The 19,039-nt window shown below is 33.9% G+C and overlaps 1 protein-coding gene across 1 annotated transcript in view; it reads left to right on the top strand.

Moving 5' to 3' along the window:
• The window catches only part of LOC131675581 (calreticulin), a gene marked incomplete at its 3' end in the record, with an annotated part of 262,526 nt that overhangs the window by 136,985 nt on the left and 106,502 nt on the right, over window positions 1–19,039 (top strand). The window contains exon 5 of the mRNA XM_058954615.1: window positions 12,177–12,443. Coding sequence (XP_058810598.1) covers window positions 12,177–12,443 — 267 coding nt within the window. The remainder of the gene's footprint in view (window positions 1–12,176; window positions 12,444–19,039) is intronic.

Here is a 19,039-nt window from a genome sequence, read left to right as displayed (position 1 = left end):
AAAAATAATTTCTTTACTCCTGAGTCTTTCATTTTATTGGATCGTACATCTTTAGTAAAAGGCTTTCTTTTTTTGATTGTAAGTTCGCTTGTACTATGATTGACTAATTGCAATGATAAACAAACCTTGAGGAACCCTCCTCCACCGTCGATTCCGAACTTCAAATGAACTTCATCATCAATTTTTCTGTACGACTTGATTTGCTGAATCAGTTTACCTACATCATTACAGATAATTATATTATCTACATTAATAATTTGATTTCCTTTTTTTGATGTTAACAAATTTACTTTCTGGATTTCAAATAAATTATCGAGTCTATGGTTGTTGTACTTCAATTTTTCTATCAAATTTGGTTCAATAATATTTCTATTCTTTGCTGCACTTCGAATCCTTGAAGCTATTTTTAGAGTTTTCCGTGTTGACAAATTATTCTCTGTTGCTATACTAGCCATATCTTCGACAGATATCTGTTCAGTGTGTTTACGTTTCTTAGTAATACTATTAATAATAGCAACTGTGACAGGTGGCCCATGCTTCTGAGATAAATTCACTTCACTATTAGATTCATTTTTATTTGAAGATATATTTTTCAACAATGAACTTGTTAACTGTTCTTTCTGTCTTAATGTTAAGTTATCACAGGCATAGTCTTTTAGATTATTATAACTACTTGACGCATTACATTTATGAGTATGACCTTTTGACAGCTTATTCAAACATTTAGCACAAACATTGGCTGCACATTTTTTTCTTTTTTGACGACCGTTTCCAGGTTTGGAAAAGTTATACTGACCAAGGTTCCTTACTTTTTCACACAAAGTACATACACATTTCTTTTCTGCACTAAATCTAGTGTTTTGTTTTGGTAGAGTCCACTTTGAATAGTCAGGTAACTGTAATTTTATATTTGATTGTCCACTTTCCTTTTGACGATAAACACGAATTCGACAATTGGTACAAATAACATTTGGAAGTCCAATATCTACACTGTCATAGCTATCAAATGTATCACAAATTTTTAATAGTAGTTTTCCAGAAATTATTTGTAAATCAGACTTTTTCTTTAGACACAATAAACAAATCCTTTCTCGATTTTCAGAGTGAGTCAGTATGTGGTCTTTAGTCTTTCTAGACATCTTGTAAATAAATGGAATTTTATTTTAAACAATTACATTCGCGAAAATATTAAATACTTGCTACTCAAACTTGATTCATGTAGCGTCTTCAACTTACAATTAGATACTGAATACATTTTTCGTTCACTTTATATATTTGTAAACAGACCTAGACTCCTAGCATTTCGATGTATTGGTTACGTATACACATTGTATAAACTCGCAAAGTCAGTTTTAAAAGCTATGAAAACTGTCATATTATCATTGTATATGTTTCTATACTTTTATGAGATGTCGCTAGTAAGTCAATATTATTTTGTTAAATAAATTTACCGGCCACGTTCCGTCAAATTTTTTTGTACGTCTCAATATTTGATTTTCTAAGCATAAAACTAAAAAAAAATAAAAACGCCCCTGGGGATTATTTTAATTTTTGCAGAGAGTTACTCAGTAAGTACCGTAGAATCTATTTATGCAGTAAAATTGGATGTGCTCTTCACCTTCGATTCAAAGGCACTTCCAGCGCACCGTGGTATATATGTAAAATGGAACATTCGCTCCCGTTCTGCGCTCGATCTGCCGTCAATGTGTTGACCTGCTCGGCGGGGGTAGAGGCGCGTTCTACTGCTCGTGGTCGCCGTGAGCTCGCTCTCTTTCGTTCGCCATCCGTTCACCTAGCAACATCTACCTCCGAGCAGGGCTCATGTCCCCAGTTCTGGACTAATACCACGTATCGACATTATATTGACCAAGGAATCTGGGCAATTACAACGATATTCAAGATTGGAGGGTCAGCGCATAAGGTGGCAGCGAGGAGACAGCGTGCTGAACGAACTATTGAACCAACATACTTGTTCACTCGTCGTACACAAAAGTAAGCGACTAATCGTTACCCGCCTCGCCGTTGATCTTTGATTGTTTAGATTTAGTGTTTATATGAGAGACTAGCGTGAGTCGTGCCGTATACAGTACCTTTAGATTATTTAACGAAGGACGATTGTAATTAATATATAGATGGGAGAAACCAAAATCTTTAGTTTAGTATAGCGTTAAAATAATGATTGTAATTATGATATCGCGGAGAGTCGACTCATTAAATAAAGTGATTATAAGATAAATCTATCACTTGGTTTACATTATGTCCCTTTGTCATTCACGCCGGAAAATTATTATTCTTGCTTTATTATCCTTCGTGTTATTTAATTTGATAATAACATAACTAATTGTATTGATTATCCTCTTGGAAATTTACATTGGCGCTACAACTTTTAGGCTAGTTTACTCACGAACTACAATAACGCATGACTGATAAGAGGCATATTTATGTGACTAAGTCAGGTCGTTTATCGCGACAGAGAAACATTGATTTGAACTTGGCGACTAGGCAAAAGAAAAATTCGCGCAATTCTAATACTGTAACAATAGTTTTGCATCACGATAACGAGACGGAGCGGTTGCGACAACTCACACAAGAACAAGAACAAACGTTACGTACGCAGAATGAAGAAATTGAGAGAATGCGAACGCAGCTCGCAGCCAGAGGCGAGCAAATTCAACAACTCCAAGCGCAACGCCAGTCCGAGAACATAAATGAGGATGGCGTCATTCCGCAGCAAGTCAACCAGCCCGACATCGAGTTGCTACACCGGTAGCTCGCCGAATGTGAGCATGAGATCCAACAACTGCGGGCCGTGCGCAGTATTCCTAATCCGAATGAAAATGGAACTCAACGTTGTCTCAACGAACAAGTAAATAATCAAGTGCCTGGTCAGCGTACGCACCATTCTGATTATACTGCGGAGATATGTGCGATCATGGGTAACATAACGAGTATGAATATAGATATTAAGATTCCCGAATTTCACGATGAAAATAGATCAAACCCGTTAGAATTTTTGGATGAATTTGGGAGGTTTTGTATCACAAAAAATATCTGTGATAATAATAGATTGAAACTTTTGAATGTGGCTTTGCATGGCAAAGCCAGACATTGGTTCGACTTGCAGGATAATTTCGGGGATTTTGACGAGTTCAGGGTGGATTTCCAGAGTGAGTTCTATAACACAACAGTACAAATTGCTTTTAAAGATAAATGGCTTAATAAAAAATTCAATAGTAAAAAAGATAAAAATCTTCAGTCTTATTATTATAAGCAGTTGAAACAAGCGAATTATATTAGACCAATTATCTCACAATATGAAAAAAATTTTTCAATACTCAAACAGTTTCCAATCTCAGCAAGGAAAACTTTATCGTTGATTGATTATAATAATTGGAACGAATTAATAAAAGCTATTGTAAGTTTGGATAATTTATTCGGAGAAAAAGCAAGAAACTATGATAACGAAAGAAATAATTTTGGCTATAATAATCATGAAAGTGTACAGATAAACCAATTCAAAATGAAAAATGGACATAATAATTCAAGCTATAGAGGGAAAGCGAATTATCGTAAACACCGGAATCGTGGTCGAGGCTGTGGGGCGAATGGGTATCAAAACATCCCAAATGATAATAAGCAATCTAATGAAAATTATAATAACTCACAACACACAAATATCAATGCCTGATACTCGCTTTCCCCCACCGTCAGTAGGTAACAGCGAAAGATAGTCTAGTACAAATACCAATAACTATTTAAACTCAAACTAGGCGCGTTGGAATATGGTCCGTCAGCGCGTCAACATAATAACGATATAGTAGAGGAGCTTAGTCAAGATTTAAAAAATAAGGGCCAAAACGATAAAAGTATATTCAAAGGAGTTCCGCCTTCTCCTCACATATTATGTAAAATAAGTAATAAAAACATATGGTCATTGATAGATACAGGTAGTCAAATTAGTGCCATATCAGAAAATTTTTATAATGAAGTTAATATAAAACAAAATTTATTAGAATTGCCTGTTACAAATATGATGGTCACAGTGGCAATTGGCAAAAAATCAACAACAATTAAAAAACAAACATTACTTCAAATTAGTATAGATGGACAAACCTTTGAATTTGTTTTCTTCATAGTACCATACTTAACCACGAAACTAATTTTCGGAAACGATTTCAACTTGAGTGTAGGCTTAATAATCAATTACACAGGCCTGCAAGGTTTTGTTCTTTTGCAACTGAGGGTCATTTCCGAAGTAATTTTTGGCGTAGAATTAGAATCCGTCGTCAGAATTGCTTCATCACGTCAGGTTTTTGAGTAATCGTCCCCTACAGGTCGAAAAAACACGTTTTTTGGCCATATTCAAGGCTTGATTACATCGTGAGTTTATATTCTTTTCAAAAACGGTTGACGGCATCTTAAAGAAGCACTCTTACCCTTCAAAACCCATTTTTCAAATTTAAGATATCATTTTTTTTCATCAAGATATCATCAATGGAAATTTGCCATTTTTGAGGTTTCACCATGAGCTTAAAAATTCGGCCAATTGTCCTGGAAGAATAGGATATATTTCTTATTATTTTTTGGATAATGATTCTAGAATCATTATAAATCTAAAGAATCTAAGATAGACATGACCATGGGGTACTGGCAGATTCTTTTAGATAGAGAATCTCGTCCACTAACAGCCTTTATTTTCAAGGGAAGAATGTACCAGTACATACGTGTGCCATTCGGTATCAAAACTGCAAGTAGTGGCTTCATTCGAGCGTTCACGTTGGCTTTGATGAGTGAAGTACACATATTAGATATATTTCAAATACATCCAGAGTTTGAAGAAATAACCAGTGAGGGCGAATATGAGATTACTCCCTTTGTAGAAATTAACATCCATAATCAAATAGCAACATATGTCGATGACTGCGCAATTCAACCACTACTTTTAAAAAAACATATATTAGTACTCCAAATAATTTTTTAATTAATTTAACATGGGACAATTATCTTTCAAGCGCATTCGACTTTATTAAAAAATGTTGATTAAAAAAAAAATATGGCGATTTTTGTATCGTAGTGTAATATAGAAATTCATGATTTTTTTACTCGAAAAATATCAACTTTTGAAAAAAATATTATAGAACAAAAAGTGCTTAAAAGTGGTCAAGAAACATGTGAGAATTTTTGAAATTTGAAAATTTTTTTAAAAATAAAAAATTGAAAATTTTTGAAAAATTTTATAATAATTAAGTTTCTCTCTAAACATGTTTTTTTGACAATTCTTAGTGATTTTATGGCTGGTATGTATTTGAATTCAACCGAAAATGTAACGGAAATACAATCCAAGTTTTGCGAATTTACGCAGCTAAATAAAAATTTTTAAATTAAAAAAAACTCCACTTTAATAGTTTTTTTGTTTGTATTTTTGTTTGTATTTTTGTATTTTGTAATTTTTATTTTTTTGTATTTTTTTGTATTCAATTTTTATGTTTTTAGAAATATTTCTTTTTGACAATCATTTGTTACCAATTATTTACTTGTGTAAATTAGCAAAGCATTGACTACAATAATACTTTTTACACTCTTTGCACATGTAAAACGTACGAGTAGCACATCCTTGTCCATTGCAAGCTCTTCTTCTGATAGGTAGGCTCAAATTCGTGTGGGTCAACACCTCTCATAAATAAGTTGTAAAGTGAAAACACAAGTGGCATAGAAATGTCAGTTCTCTTTTTTTTTTCTTTGGGGTAGCGTTTCACTTCTTTTGTTGGTGTAACACCAGCTGAAATTGAAATAATCGAAACTTGTTTAGAATCTACCACGGTTACGAAGTTCATTCCGCTATTTTTTTCATATTGAACTTTAAAAGTTGTGATGGGCGAATCGATCGTTGGATTCGATCGCCCTGTTCGCCTCTCTCTCTCTTCCGCGTGCCTTCCCCTGAGCCGCTGCCACATCGGTCTTGATTGAGTAAAACCGAGTATCGACGCACGATGTGGCTTTGTTGCAGGTCTGATTCCTGATTGGCGGAGATGCCTGGCGCTGGAGGGATAGGCATAGGCGGAGAGCAGAGGAGGAGAGAGAGAAATAGTGTCGCCGGCATGAGCCGCACATGTGTGCGTAGCCGGCGGCGCTCGGCCGTTTTGAGTACCTATAGGGAGGGGCGCGTAAGAAAGCGCGGAAGCCGCGAGATCGCGAGCAGTAGAGTTTTGACCGGCAATTAGTTGCCATCTAGTCAAGCTTCGCGACCATAACGAGTGTTTGTGCGGTTGAGTACCATAGCGACCATCAGCAAGAGGGAAGATCGGCTGCATCGAGAATCCTGCCTTTCGAGGACTACATCGCTCTCTCAGAGGACGTGGACTTCCGCAGCAGCGCTCCCTCTCAAGGTCAGGTACCCTTTTTAGTTTATCGGTGCGCGCCTCGATTTCTCTCCCTCTCTGAGCATCATAGGCCGGACGCGGACGAGTGGTTAGATGCGTGAACTCGCATCGCCCTCGCGGAATTCGCGGGACAAATTGTAAGGTGACGTTCTGTTTCCTGTGCGTTAATTCACACGGAACGAACTTAGCCCGGACTCGGCCGACGCACACGTCAAACGCCGAATGTATAGTATTGTAGCAATAAAGAGAAAAATATTAGAATTGATGAGTTTATTCTGTTCGAACCTGTCTCTCTTATAATTGATTAAATTGCGATTATCTATATTACCAGACGACATAGCCCTCGTTAAGTTTTCGCGACGAAGCGAATGCGCCTTCCGAGCCTTTCCCCTTAAATAATTTGTGACGCAACGTTGTTCGGGCTTAAATTATTAACGTACGTGTTACAAAGTTCCACGAGGAGTTTTTTTATCAATTTTATTTTTTACTGGTATACGATCTTTCCTAATTACACCAGTAGCTCGTAAGCCAAGCTTTTTTAAATGAACAAGTAAGTCTAGATTTGTGTAGTAATTATCAAACCAAAGATGATATTCTTCAATTTTCTTTCTAGAAATTGATGAAAGTAAAGCTTCGCTCATAGATAAAACAGCTTGGCTTCCTAGAGCAATACTTGACAATTCATCATTATGAGTGCCTTTGACACAGTATATATCACAGTCAAAGAGGTATCCATCAGCACCACAAATTCCAAACTCTTTTATTCCCCATCGAGTTGGTTTATTTTTTATAAATTGTTTGATCAACAGTCTACCAAAAAATTTAATCATCATTTCGTCTATGGATAATCCTGTCTGAAAAAAACCAAACTGTTTTATATTTTTCCTAAAAATTTCTAATATAGCTCTAACTCTCCAAGCACGATCTTTTTCATTTTTATCTGTAGGTTTGGAGCATTTGATTTTTGATTTGATTTTCAAAAACTTTTTCAACGACATCAATGATCTAACTACTGGGGACTCGAGTAACTCATTTTTGGACCAATAATCTTTTTCAGATGTTCTTTTGTTGAACGCAGAAAGAATAATAATGGCAACAAATTTATTTAGTTCTTCTATTGTTATATCTAAACCGTTAAATTTTGAAGCTTCAATGATATATTCTTTTATATTTTTACAAAAGAACATTTCAAATAATTCAACAGCGGTACTATTAGCAATCATTTTACGATCTTTATCTTTTAACAAATAGTTATTAGATGGAATTTCATCATACTTTTTCTCTCCATCTGTCCAATCGTATACATGATCTTCTTGCAAACGTTTCTGAGTGTTAGAGTTACCCTTTTTTAAATTCATGGTACGATAACAATTTTTCAACAATTTCTTGAACATCGTTTTCATCATCAGCGTCGTCATTTTCATCAGCATTATCTTCATTTTCGTCATCATTATCTTCATCACTAACATCTTCAGAATTGTTAGATTCGTTTTCCGATTCTGAATCTGAACTCTCAGGATGTGGTAGCATAACAACATCTACCGTGTCATCATTTTCAGACACTTCACAAGATTCACTTGAAAATGCAATTTGTTTTTTATTTTTATTACACCTTCTTTGAGGTAAAATGCGTTTTTTTCCAGACATAATACCAGCAATTATTTGAGAAAACCAAAATTAAAAAGAAAAAACTTAATTATAAGTAATTGCCTTTTAAGGTTTACAAAATATTTGAATGAAATGGTTGGATATCACACCACCTCAAACTAAAAATGTTAAGTTGATAAACTACACGGCATACGACAATAATAAAATCCTAAATTTTTTGAAAATATACTTTCACACAAAAAGAAATTTTGTTTGAAATAAATCCCTTCTAAAAGGCTTTCAAAATATCGCTGTAGTAAAATTGCAGGGGTAACTCGAATTACATTTTTCAAAATAGCAAATGCTACAATAAAATATCGACAATAGATATAAGATTATGATATTTTTGTAATTGATTTTTATAAATTAAAACTGAAGTTTATTATTATTATTTTATAAAACTTACTTAGTAATGTGTTACGGCCAAGGCCTTTATTCATAACATATGTAAAATTAGTAATTTGAAGTAAACAAATATTTCTAAAAATGAACTATTATAGAACTCTTCTGCTCAAAATAATGAAAAATACTTATTAAAAAATGTTATAACACATACATTTACTTAAAATTGGCAAAAATAAGCACTTCCAAAAAAAAGTATAAATATTTTTGGATTTTCGGGAAATTCAAATTTTCAATTTTCCAAAAATTTTCCAAATTATTTAGTAAAAATTCACACGTGTTCCTCGATCAATTCTAAGCACTTTTTGTTCTACAACAATTTTTCCAAAAGTTGACATTTTTTGAGTAAAAAAATCATGAATTTCTAAATTACACTACGATACAAAAACCGCCATATTTTTTTTTCTAATCAACATTTTTTAATAAGGTCGAATGCGCTTGAAAGATAATTGTCCCATGTTGCGAAAAATATTATTTAGGGAGCCTATTTTAGGGTCCATTTCTTTTCAGCAGAGCGAATATTAGAGAAAAATTGAAAAAAATTTGGAATTTTTTCGAAAAAATCGGCCATATTTTTTTTTCTATCAAGTTGTTGAAAAAGCTTGGTGATTTTTAGAAAGAGCATACACAAAAACATAAGGAAACCAAATTTCATCCAAATCTATTGAGAATTGTACGAATGGCATAATGTTAAATCGAAGTATTGCAGCCATAGACGTTTGCCACTTAATGGGTTAAGTTATGAGGGTTATTAGTTATTAAGTTATGAGGGTTATTAGTTATTAAGTCATGAGGGTTATTATTTATTGGGGTTATTGGAGCTATTTCTTATGTCATTGGATCCTTAGTTATTGGACTACAATGTTATTAGGTCATCAGTTTTTGAAGTTCTTAGTTATTGATTATTGGGTTATTTGAGTTATTTAGGTTATTGAGTTCTTAAGTTATTTCTCGTGAAAGTACATCAATCAGGATTACTCTATCAGAAAATGCTATTAAATAGAAACGACATTATTTTTAGAATGTGACCTTGATATGACTTTGTAAGGGTCATAAAAACATTTTGGAAATATCATTTTGAATATAAAATTTCTTGCTGTTTCAGAATCCAATGTCAAAAATAGGGGTTTGAAAAAAACCTTTTCAACCCAAATGACCTTGAAAGTAAAGTTCAAGGTAAAGTAAAGTTCAAAACCAACTTTACAGTTAGACGGCCTCCCTTCGTCCGTGACAACTTTTGTAAAAAACCATTTTTTTACTGGTTATTTTCGAAGATATTTGAGTGGATCTATTAAAATGGCCCACCCTGTATATTTTCGCATATTTTGCTTCTTGACATCATTAAATTTTGTAATACGTTTTTTTTTTCATGTTAATTTTTTGAGTTTCTTAAAAGCCGAGATCCGTTAGAAAAATCATAAAGCATAATGTAGATGACATTTCGCAGCCTCCTTACGCTACATCTAAACGTAGTCAAAAAACTCTTTATGATTTTCTGCGTAATTTCGGCATGAGCGCAACAAAGAGAAGAGCGTTCCGTATCGCGGACCATCTGTTCGGCTTTTGAATTACGGGCTTTTTTCTCCTTCTGATGTAGAAAGATCTTTTCCTATCCTATTTTCGTACAACCTAAATTGTACCCGTAATTAGGGAAATAAGTATGAAACTCTTAATTAAAAAAAACTTCTTGTAAATACCTAAAATTAAGACCCAACGTTACACCTCTTCATAAGACCGTTTGCGTTCTAAATAGCGAGTATTAGATGGCTCATTAAGCTGATTTATTTAGTAGTACAGTTAAGAGATTTAACATAGTATCCATTATTTGCAACAGCAACTCCATCATATGTTCGAGTTGATTATTTGTGTTTACTTGGTTAGTATGTCTACTTAGCTCTGTTTGAACAACTGTTTGTTTTGATATTTATATCTCACGCTGATTGTTTTGCTTTGATATTACCTGTGCATATTTTGTCTAACTCTATTGACGTTAGCATTTAAAGTTGAATTTGAATTTTGATGAACTTAAATACTGTTTTGATTTAACGTTTTTTCTCGTAGCCCAGGAAACAGTTTTTACTGTAACTGCTTACGAACTGGGCATCCTATATAGTTTATGGTGTGATTTCCTTTACAATTTGTACATGTTACTTATTTTATTTTTTGTTTAATTGGACATTTTTTAGTTTAGTGTTGTTCAGCATATTTCACATACACAGCACTTTTGTAACAATAGTTTATTGTATGCCCGTATTCTTGGCAGTTTTGACATTGAGGAATTTCTCTTGTAACATTCGATGGCTCGAACTTGATTACCGTATTCAATAGTCGGTTTGCTTTGTAAATTTTCTGGTATTCATCATGTTCATTTCCAATTGTAAAAAGTGTTAATGGTAGTTTTGTGACGTATTTGCCAGAACGAAAATTTTCGTTTCTGCTACATTGCAATAGTCATTTTAGGGGTAAAATTGGCTGATCTATAAGATTTTTTAATTAGATTCCTCCTGCAACACTCCAAAAATTCGCTATTTGGGGTTGAATCTCAAAAAACAAGAAAATTTGTGACCAAAACGTGACACGAAGGCCTCGACGCCAAATTTATTTGATTTTGCTCAAACTAACATGATTTTTTTATGAGATATACATCTGAAATATAATTTAAGATACCATTACATATAGATATACAACACGAAATGATTATGGTAGTAGGGGAGGGTTGCAAGGGTTGATAAGGGGTGAGAAATCGATATGACAGAAAGTCGTTTTTTATTACAATCCATCAAAAAGGGAATGTTTCTGTACTTTTTATCTACCGAATTTGAATTTGTCATTCTCTAAAATTCCCTTTTTGATGGATTGTAATAAAAAACAACGACTTTTAGTCATATCGATTTCTCACCCCTTATCAACCCTTGCAACCCTTCCCGACTACCCTAATCATTTCATGTTGTGTACCTATATATAATGGTATCTCAAATTACTGGGCTGTTTCTCTGTTTTTTGCCGCTTGCGATTTTCCAATTTTCGTTGTTTTCATTAGGAGTGCTCTTGTCATCTCCTGACTGAGTGGCTATTTCAGCCGTTTTTTTTAATTTTTATCTAAGTTTATTAAATTAAATTTTGAATTTAACTGTCACTTGAGTGATTGACTAATACTTCAAGTTTTCGGGTAGAACGCCGTGCTGGTACATCTGCACACCTCAGCGGTCAAACGCTGAATGAACTTTTGCAAATGTAAATATTTTTTTAGCTTTAATAAAATATTGCTTGAGTGAAATCTGTGGTGAGAAAAAAAAATGATTTTCCTAGTAACTTTGTTTGTCTATTATAAGTATTTTGAAATAAAATATAGTTTAAAATACAAAAATTTAGTATTTCGTACAATAATATTCGTCACCAAATTTCTATAAAAATGATAATCGAAAATTCTAATATTATTGTTATTATTATTACTTCGTATATAAATTATTATTTCCAAAATTACATTCATGTGGAATGCTGCAGAGGTACACTACGTAGGCAGTCTTTTGATTATGAGTCTTGGTTCAATATAGTTATTAGTATATAGACTTAAACCTCCCCTATTATTTATGAAATAGTGAGAGAAGTTTTACACGAATCATAACTGAAACCTTCAGTTTAAGGTTAAATCTAAACCAGTGAATATTTTTATATTTCTATATAAAAACGAATATTTAACAGAAGGATTAAATGAATGTGCCTAAAAAAATAAAATAACTTTTTTAGGTTTTGATTGACAATGAAAAAGTAGAATCAGGTGAATTAGAAACTGACTGGGATTTTCTCCCACCAAAAAAAATAAAAGACCCATCTCAATCTAAACCTGAAGATTGGGATGATAAGCCAACAATATCAGATACAAATGATAAGAAGCCTGAAGATTGGGATAAACCAGAACACATACCCGATCCTGAAGCAGCAAAACCAGACGATTGGGACGATGAAATGGATGGAGAATGGGAAGCTCCTATGATCGATAATCCAGAATATAAGGTACAAAAACTATGACTAATTTATTTAACGGTTATATATCGTATAAGGCATTAAAATTTATTGAAATTATAATAATCTTAAAATTAGTTTTTTTGTAGCCATAAATTATATTTTAGAGTATGCGATTTATATTATGTTGTCAAGAAGAAAATAACAATCAAGTAATTTACATCGTGTATAATAGACTAGTGTCGCAGTTACATGAAACCGAACAGCCGGGAGCTTTACCAAATTATTTTGTCTTTTTTTTCATGCAGAAAGTACATTTAAAATAATATAAGAATAGGAAATTTTAGAAGTACCAAGACTGCAAAACAAAAGAAGCTCGATTTATATTAATGATATTGCGTTTATAATGCGAGGTGATAAGTGTCTCGGCTCTCGCTTTGCTTACAGTATCAGCCGAATATTATTTCGTGCTATAAAAATTTTTTTAAGCAACATTATGTTTGTTTTAACCAATATAAAACCTATTTATCTTATCTTCTTTGATAAATTTAAATTAGATGAGTACACTTTTTGATATTTAAAACTATAATCATGCTTAAAATTTTATATTACAATAAATTCAGAAATGTAGTTATATGTCTATAATAGTATGAAGATAAAAATGTTTGTATTTTTGTATTTTTCATTTAATTTAAAACAGTACTTTTTCAGTAGCTCCAGTATTATTTTGAGCAGTATTACCATGAAAGTCATAAAAAATTGCACGACATAATATTAGTCCTAAATCGTATTCATAATAGTACAGAGTTATCAAATAATTCTTACAGAATAAATATAAATTAATATATTTTGTTATCGTATATACTTATATCCACAGTAAAAAAAGATATTCTATAAATTAAGAATTTAAAAACCGTTTTATAAATAATATGGAAGTGGCTCTCTATTGTAACGAGTATTCCTTGTTTCGCACATTGAATCGCGTGGGCAAAGCGACGTCGGCTGCAGGGCGAATAAAGCGGCAAGCGAGAGAGCGCGAGATAGAGAGAGAAAGAGACAGAGAGGTGGCGCGCACACGTACCGGCAGTCTTTTCTGTCCGCTTTAGTCACTGCACCTAATTTCAAAACAAATCAAACGTTTCTCAGACTTCGGTGTATTGACTAATAGAGTGGGCAAGAAAAGGCAGGTCTAGTGCCATATTCGTGTGACCAACAGTGTGGAATCTCCAGCGAATTGTTGCGGCGAATTTCCCGGGCGATTTTACGAGTACTATAGTGTAGAACGACCTGCTGGCTAAGCCGCAGCCTACCTCAAGTATTAGAGTGCAATCTCGAGCTCGACTAGCTCGAGATCCAGCGCCGCGAAGGGGGCGAAGTCTTCACCGAGAGGCGGCCATACTAGCGTCGTCGTCAGCGATGGCAGCAAGAACGGAGCGGTAAAGCTTTTTCGGCTGACCAGCGACAAAGCTAAGGTAGTGTCTAATTTATAATGTATGCGAGTGAAAGTGCGCGCGCGATTTTTCTTAGATTCGCGTATATTTTCTTTCTCTCTCTCTCGCGTACAACGCGTTTATCGGTCGCGTGCATCGGGTCTGACTTTGTGACTGTTGTTAAGCCTTTTGTAGCGATCATCCGAAAGACGATCTGTGTCGGTTACCTGGCGGCTCAATAAAGCCGAGGTGCTTCAAGTAAAATACAGCTAGCCATCTTTTGCCGGTCATTTTCCCAAAGTCCCTCGCCTAAGAAACCCACGAGCATCGAGCGCATCGGCTGCGATCGCCATAGTTTTCGCAATCCTTTCCCTTTCTAGCACTCTTCGATCACCCGTTTCTTGGCTTCTCACGTCAAAAGAGCAATTCACGGGGCAGCATCTGTATCGAACAGCCTCACCGAGATAGAAAGTCGGCTCAGCCATCGGGCGAAGATCAAGCGTTCCCCCCATATGTGTGATCTTGCACATGAACGCGGCGCCCTTCTGACGCGAACACCCACTCGCAGTCACGTACGCTGCGGCATTCCTTCCCCGAATAATCGCCCCGTTACAATATATAAAAAATAACGAATTTCCTTCTCCAAAAAAATAAATCCTATTTAAAATAGTTAATAATTGTTGTTAAACATCACGCATTCAATAAATATCTGTTCCACATCAAATATTCTTAGATATTCTATGAATGGAAATTGAAAGATTATTTGATAGGATTTTTGAATTATTAATTGTATTTCAATTCTTTGAGGGACACATTTTTGTCCAGCAGTTACCCTAGGTATGAAATTGACTACGAATGTTTTTGGAGTCGCTGATTACAAATTTGCAAGAAAAATTTCAAAATTCTAAGTGTTAAATTTAATATGGCAGAAAAAATCTTTCAAAAGCAAGGCAGGTCGATTCCAGTTTTTGTATGTAAGTGTTGTGGATCGTTTATTACGAATCTAGAATCAAATTTTTTAATTTCAATATGGTCGATTAAATACTATAAACATAAAAATGTTAGATCAATATATAACTTTGTGTGTAAAGGTCTTTCGCATTGTACTTTGCGGCAAAATATTTATTTATATTTAGCAACGCAGTTACTCTGAATTGATATATAATGTCACATTTCAAATTGTATAGTAAAATCTTGATCGAACTTGATTCGTCTAACGAGGCCGCTTCACAATCCGAGCTCACCGATTTCAATATTCTTTTGATATGTTGTAGATCGTAGAAAAATAAGTAACACTTTTGGTTTATCTGCTGAAAAACACTTTGAGGGTAAAATTCCTCGGCAAAGTCCACTCTCAAAAATGAATTTTGCAATTTATCTCCATTTCTAATTGAACTTTTGTGATAAAATCAATTTCATTTCAGTTCTCATGTAAATGCAAAATTAGTGAAAAAATAAGGAATGCAACCTTTATTTTTTACTAACAATTCTACGATTTTTTTGCCTATTTTTATGAAAAAAAATTTTAAGTCGGACAAAAAAATAACTGAAAAAAATATTATCATGACTTAATTATCACAAGAAAGTTAACTCGTTCGAGATTATTTTTCAAAATACCTGTAAAATTATAAATTCACGCCTAACAAATTTTTTTCAATATTTTATATTTTTTACAGTTTTTTTTTTTTTTTGGCTCATTTAAAATTTTTTTTTCATAGAAACTGGTCCAAAAATTGTATAATTGTAAATAAAAAAAAGGATTGTAGCCTTTATTTTTAGAACTATATGCACTAATTCTGCATTTACGTGAGAATTAAAATGAAATTTATTTCATTCTGAAACATCAATTAGAACTTGAGATACATTGCAAAATTCATTTGTAATGATAGGCTTTGAGGGCGGATTCTAAAGTGTGTTTTAGCAGATAAAAAACCCGTATTATTTATTTGTCTATGACGTACAACGTATCAAAAGATTACTGAAATCGGTGAGATCTGGTGTAGAGAGATTCCCATGCCTGTACTGCAAAGAACACAGTATTTTTTATTATCCTTATAAACTCCGGGTATATGTTTCGAGGAGACGTTCAAACAATTGCAGGTATTTGAACTTTTTTTTTATGAAGGAATATTTATTGCAATTGATCATAGTTTTGCCAGTGCATTTCTAATATTTGATCTTATCCATTCATCTACAACTGACAAATAGAATTCGTTTAACTTTAATTCTTCATCAGAATTGAGCAATTTATAAATTATGAAAGAATTGAAAAAAAGTAACGTCTAGAAGATACCAGAATAACGGTGCTACTACTTATTGCTTTTCCTTATTATTTCTGTAACGGCCTGTGAAATAATCAAATTATTTTCGCGATCCGTTAAGAATTTTGTTTTCGCTGTTCGGTGCGGGGCTCACCGCCGCCCCGATCAGCTAGCCGCTTCCTGGTGTTCTGCCGAATACGGGCGGGCACGTGCTGCCCTGAAAAGGGATCGCGAAAGCACGGCTAAACACGAGAGCGTGCGTGGGTTCTAATCACGGGCGTGGGAAGGGACAGAGGTGCCTTCCTAGGTACGCCCAACACAACGACAACACTAGTGCAGGTCAAATCGGGCTTTATTCTTTTAGGCAAATCTTCTACACAATATCGCGTGCCGAGATTTCGCTATCAATGTTATTTTAGAGAGAGAGACGCTCGCTCGCGCAACTATCGCACGCTAAATAATCGCTTGCAAACGCAACGAAACTCACCGTGAAGTAGCTGCTGCAGACAGACTACCTCTCGCTAGTCGCCCGCGATGTCGCCCTTGCTCGGGCGGGCAAGTTCTGCCCCTGGTGATTGCCCACTCGAGGTGACGATCTACATGTTCCGGCGATCCTCGGGGATGGTCTCTACTTCCTTGCGCACTTTCACTTTTGTCTCTTGCCGGTCGCTCTCCTTTTTCTTTCGTTCGTGCGCGCACGTGACGATCCTTCCAGCTCGCCGGTCTAAGTCTAAGTCCCTCTAAATCGTTTTCTCTCCCCACTCTCTGTTACGGCACGCGCCTGATCGAGTCTCGTTCTGTCTCTCTCTCTTCACTCCTCGCTCACTCGCCCGCTTCGCCATGCTCGGCCTCGCACGCGGACAATCTTCCGCGAAAACGGCCCCGGCCGTTATATTTCATAAAATGATTTTATTTGATTTGATTCGTCAACACATCTCATGTGAACATTATAATCTGTAATTATATAAAGACAAGCAATAGTCTTCATTGAGTTATCTTTTTGTCTTCTTCCTACCTCCGATAAAGCTGATGGATCATGAACATTTGATAAAAATTGAACTGTTTTTTTATCTAGCTATTTCAACCATCTGTTACTATCATCTAATATTGATATTCACTTTTTACTATACTCACATTTTCACCCTTCTTTTATTGTTAGAAAGATCTTTCTTTCCTTTCGAACGGTTCCACAAGTTAAAATTCCATCTTTAAATAACATACTCATCAAATCATTACTAGTGAAGTAATTATCGGCATAAATATGATAATTTTTATTTTTTACCACTTGCAATAAATGTTTTATAACTATCTGTCCTGAATTTTTTTATTATTTTGTTAAAATAATACAGATTAATTTGTTCATTAATCAATTTGATATTTTCTATTAATAAAAACATCAAGAGAACATCTTCCGGCGTTTATACAGTATCAGGAATATTCTTCGGCCCAACATGTGTGAGAGGTAATTCACTGTGAGATATACACTTGATTGATCAAATTCCAAATAGTATATTTTCAGTATCTTCGATATTATAAGATTAATTTGAATAACTGTTGGAACTAACATTCGAATTAAAATTTTATCTCCTTCATATTCTTCTTCAAAGTCACTCGATTTGCTTTTCTTACAATAATCTCTATCAAGGAATCCATGAAAGGATCTCGTGAAAAATTAAATGTAAAGTAAAATTTATAATGATACTATTTTGATGTGGTCACTAACACGACCAAAATTTCAAATATAGGGATTCTTAATATTTCTTTTACAACGCTCACTTTCTGAGATATCGAAACTACTGATTTGTTTTCGTAAAGTAATTTCTGACACAGTTCGATATTTACCAATGTAAGAAAAGTAATATCTAAATGTAACTATTTCAAAATCAAGGCAAATGTTACTGTTAATAAATTTTCTGAAGAGTGTGTTACTGATAAATTGCACTAAACATTCATAATACTGCTTTTTAATTTTCGATTATTTTCAAAGGTATCCAATAAGATTTGATACTCGGTACGAAGTAAATGTAAACCAACTTTGAATGATTTTGAAATCTTAAACCATCACACTTAATTCGCTATTTTTTATTTTTCAAAGCTGAGACAGCGATGAGCATTCGGTCACCCATCCTAAACTTCTTTTTTTCCTATTCGTAACGCATCTAGGTCTATTGTACACTTGCGGCTGTTCTATCATCATACCGTGTCCGAATTCCGCGTTCCAAATTCGTTTTGTTTAAACGAGGGAAAATAAGTAAATTCTCAATTGACAATATGTAGCTATTTTCTGATCATACATTGATGTTAGCCTCGGGAAGTACTAATTATATATTTTAAAGTACAATTCGATATTTAGCCTAGTAGTAAGAGCAGAAGTCCAAAGAAAGAGGTATTTTAACAAATATTGTTTATATTCTCATACTATTTTTTAAAGAATTAAGAAAAATGTAGACATGTCATAAATTGTCAAATCCTAATTAGTTTATTCTTATCTGAACTCTGTAAATTCATGTAACTCATATGGTAAATTTAGTAAATTATAATTCTTGTTTGAAACATTTTAAATTCTTTAATATAGCTAGAACAGCTGATAATAAATGAGTCAATAAATATAAAATAATTATATCTAGAGCAAAATGTCAAGAGTTGACTTCGGTCCAAACACAGTCTAATGCTGAAAATGTTGAAAGTAATTGTGAAAGTGTCAAAGTATGTTTAATTATTATAATTTTATAGATTGATATTTATTGTTTTTAATTCTTTTTTAATATAGATAGGTCTGAACCAAATGCTGAAGTGTCAAAATTTACCGCTGACGATAATAACGACAACGTCAACTCTTTATATTCTGTTCAATTTGCTGTAGACATTTTAATTCAGCATTACGCTTTAGACATTGTCTAGCTATAATAAAGAATTTAAAATGATTCAAACAAGAATTATAATTTACTAAATTTAC

Source organism: Phymastichus coffea, unplaced genomic scaffold (genome assembly GCF_024137745.1).
Source record: "Phymastichus coffea isolate CEN01 unplaced genomic scaffold, Cenicafe_Pcof_1.1 PCOF00026, whole genome shotgun sequence".
NCBI lineage: Eukaryota > Metazoa > Arthropoda > Insecta > Hymenoptera > Eulophidae > Phymastichus > Phymastichus coffea.
The sequence above is the reverse complement of the archived record's forward strand: the minus strand, read 5'-3'. Positions and strand labels throughout refer to the sequence as shown.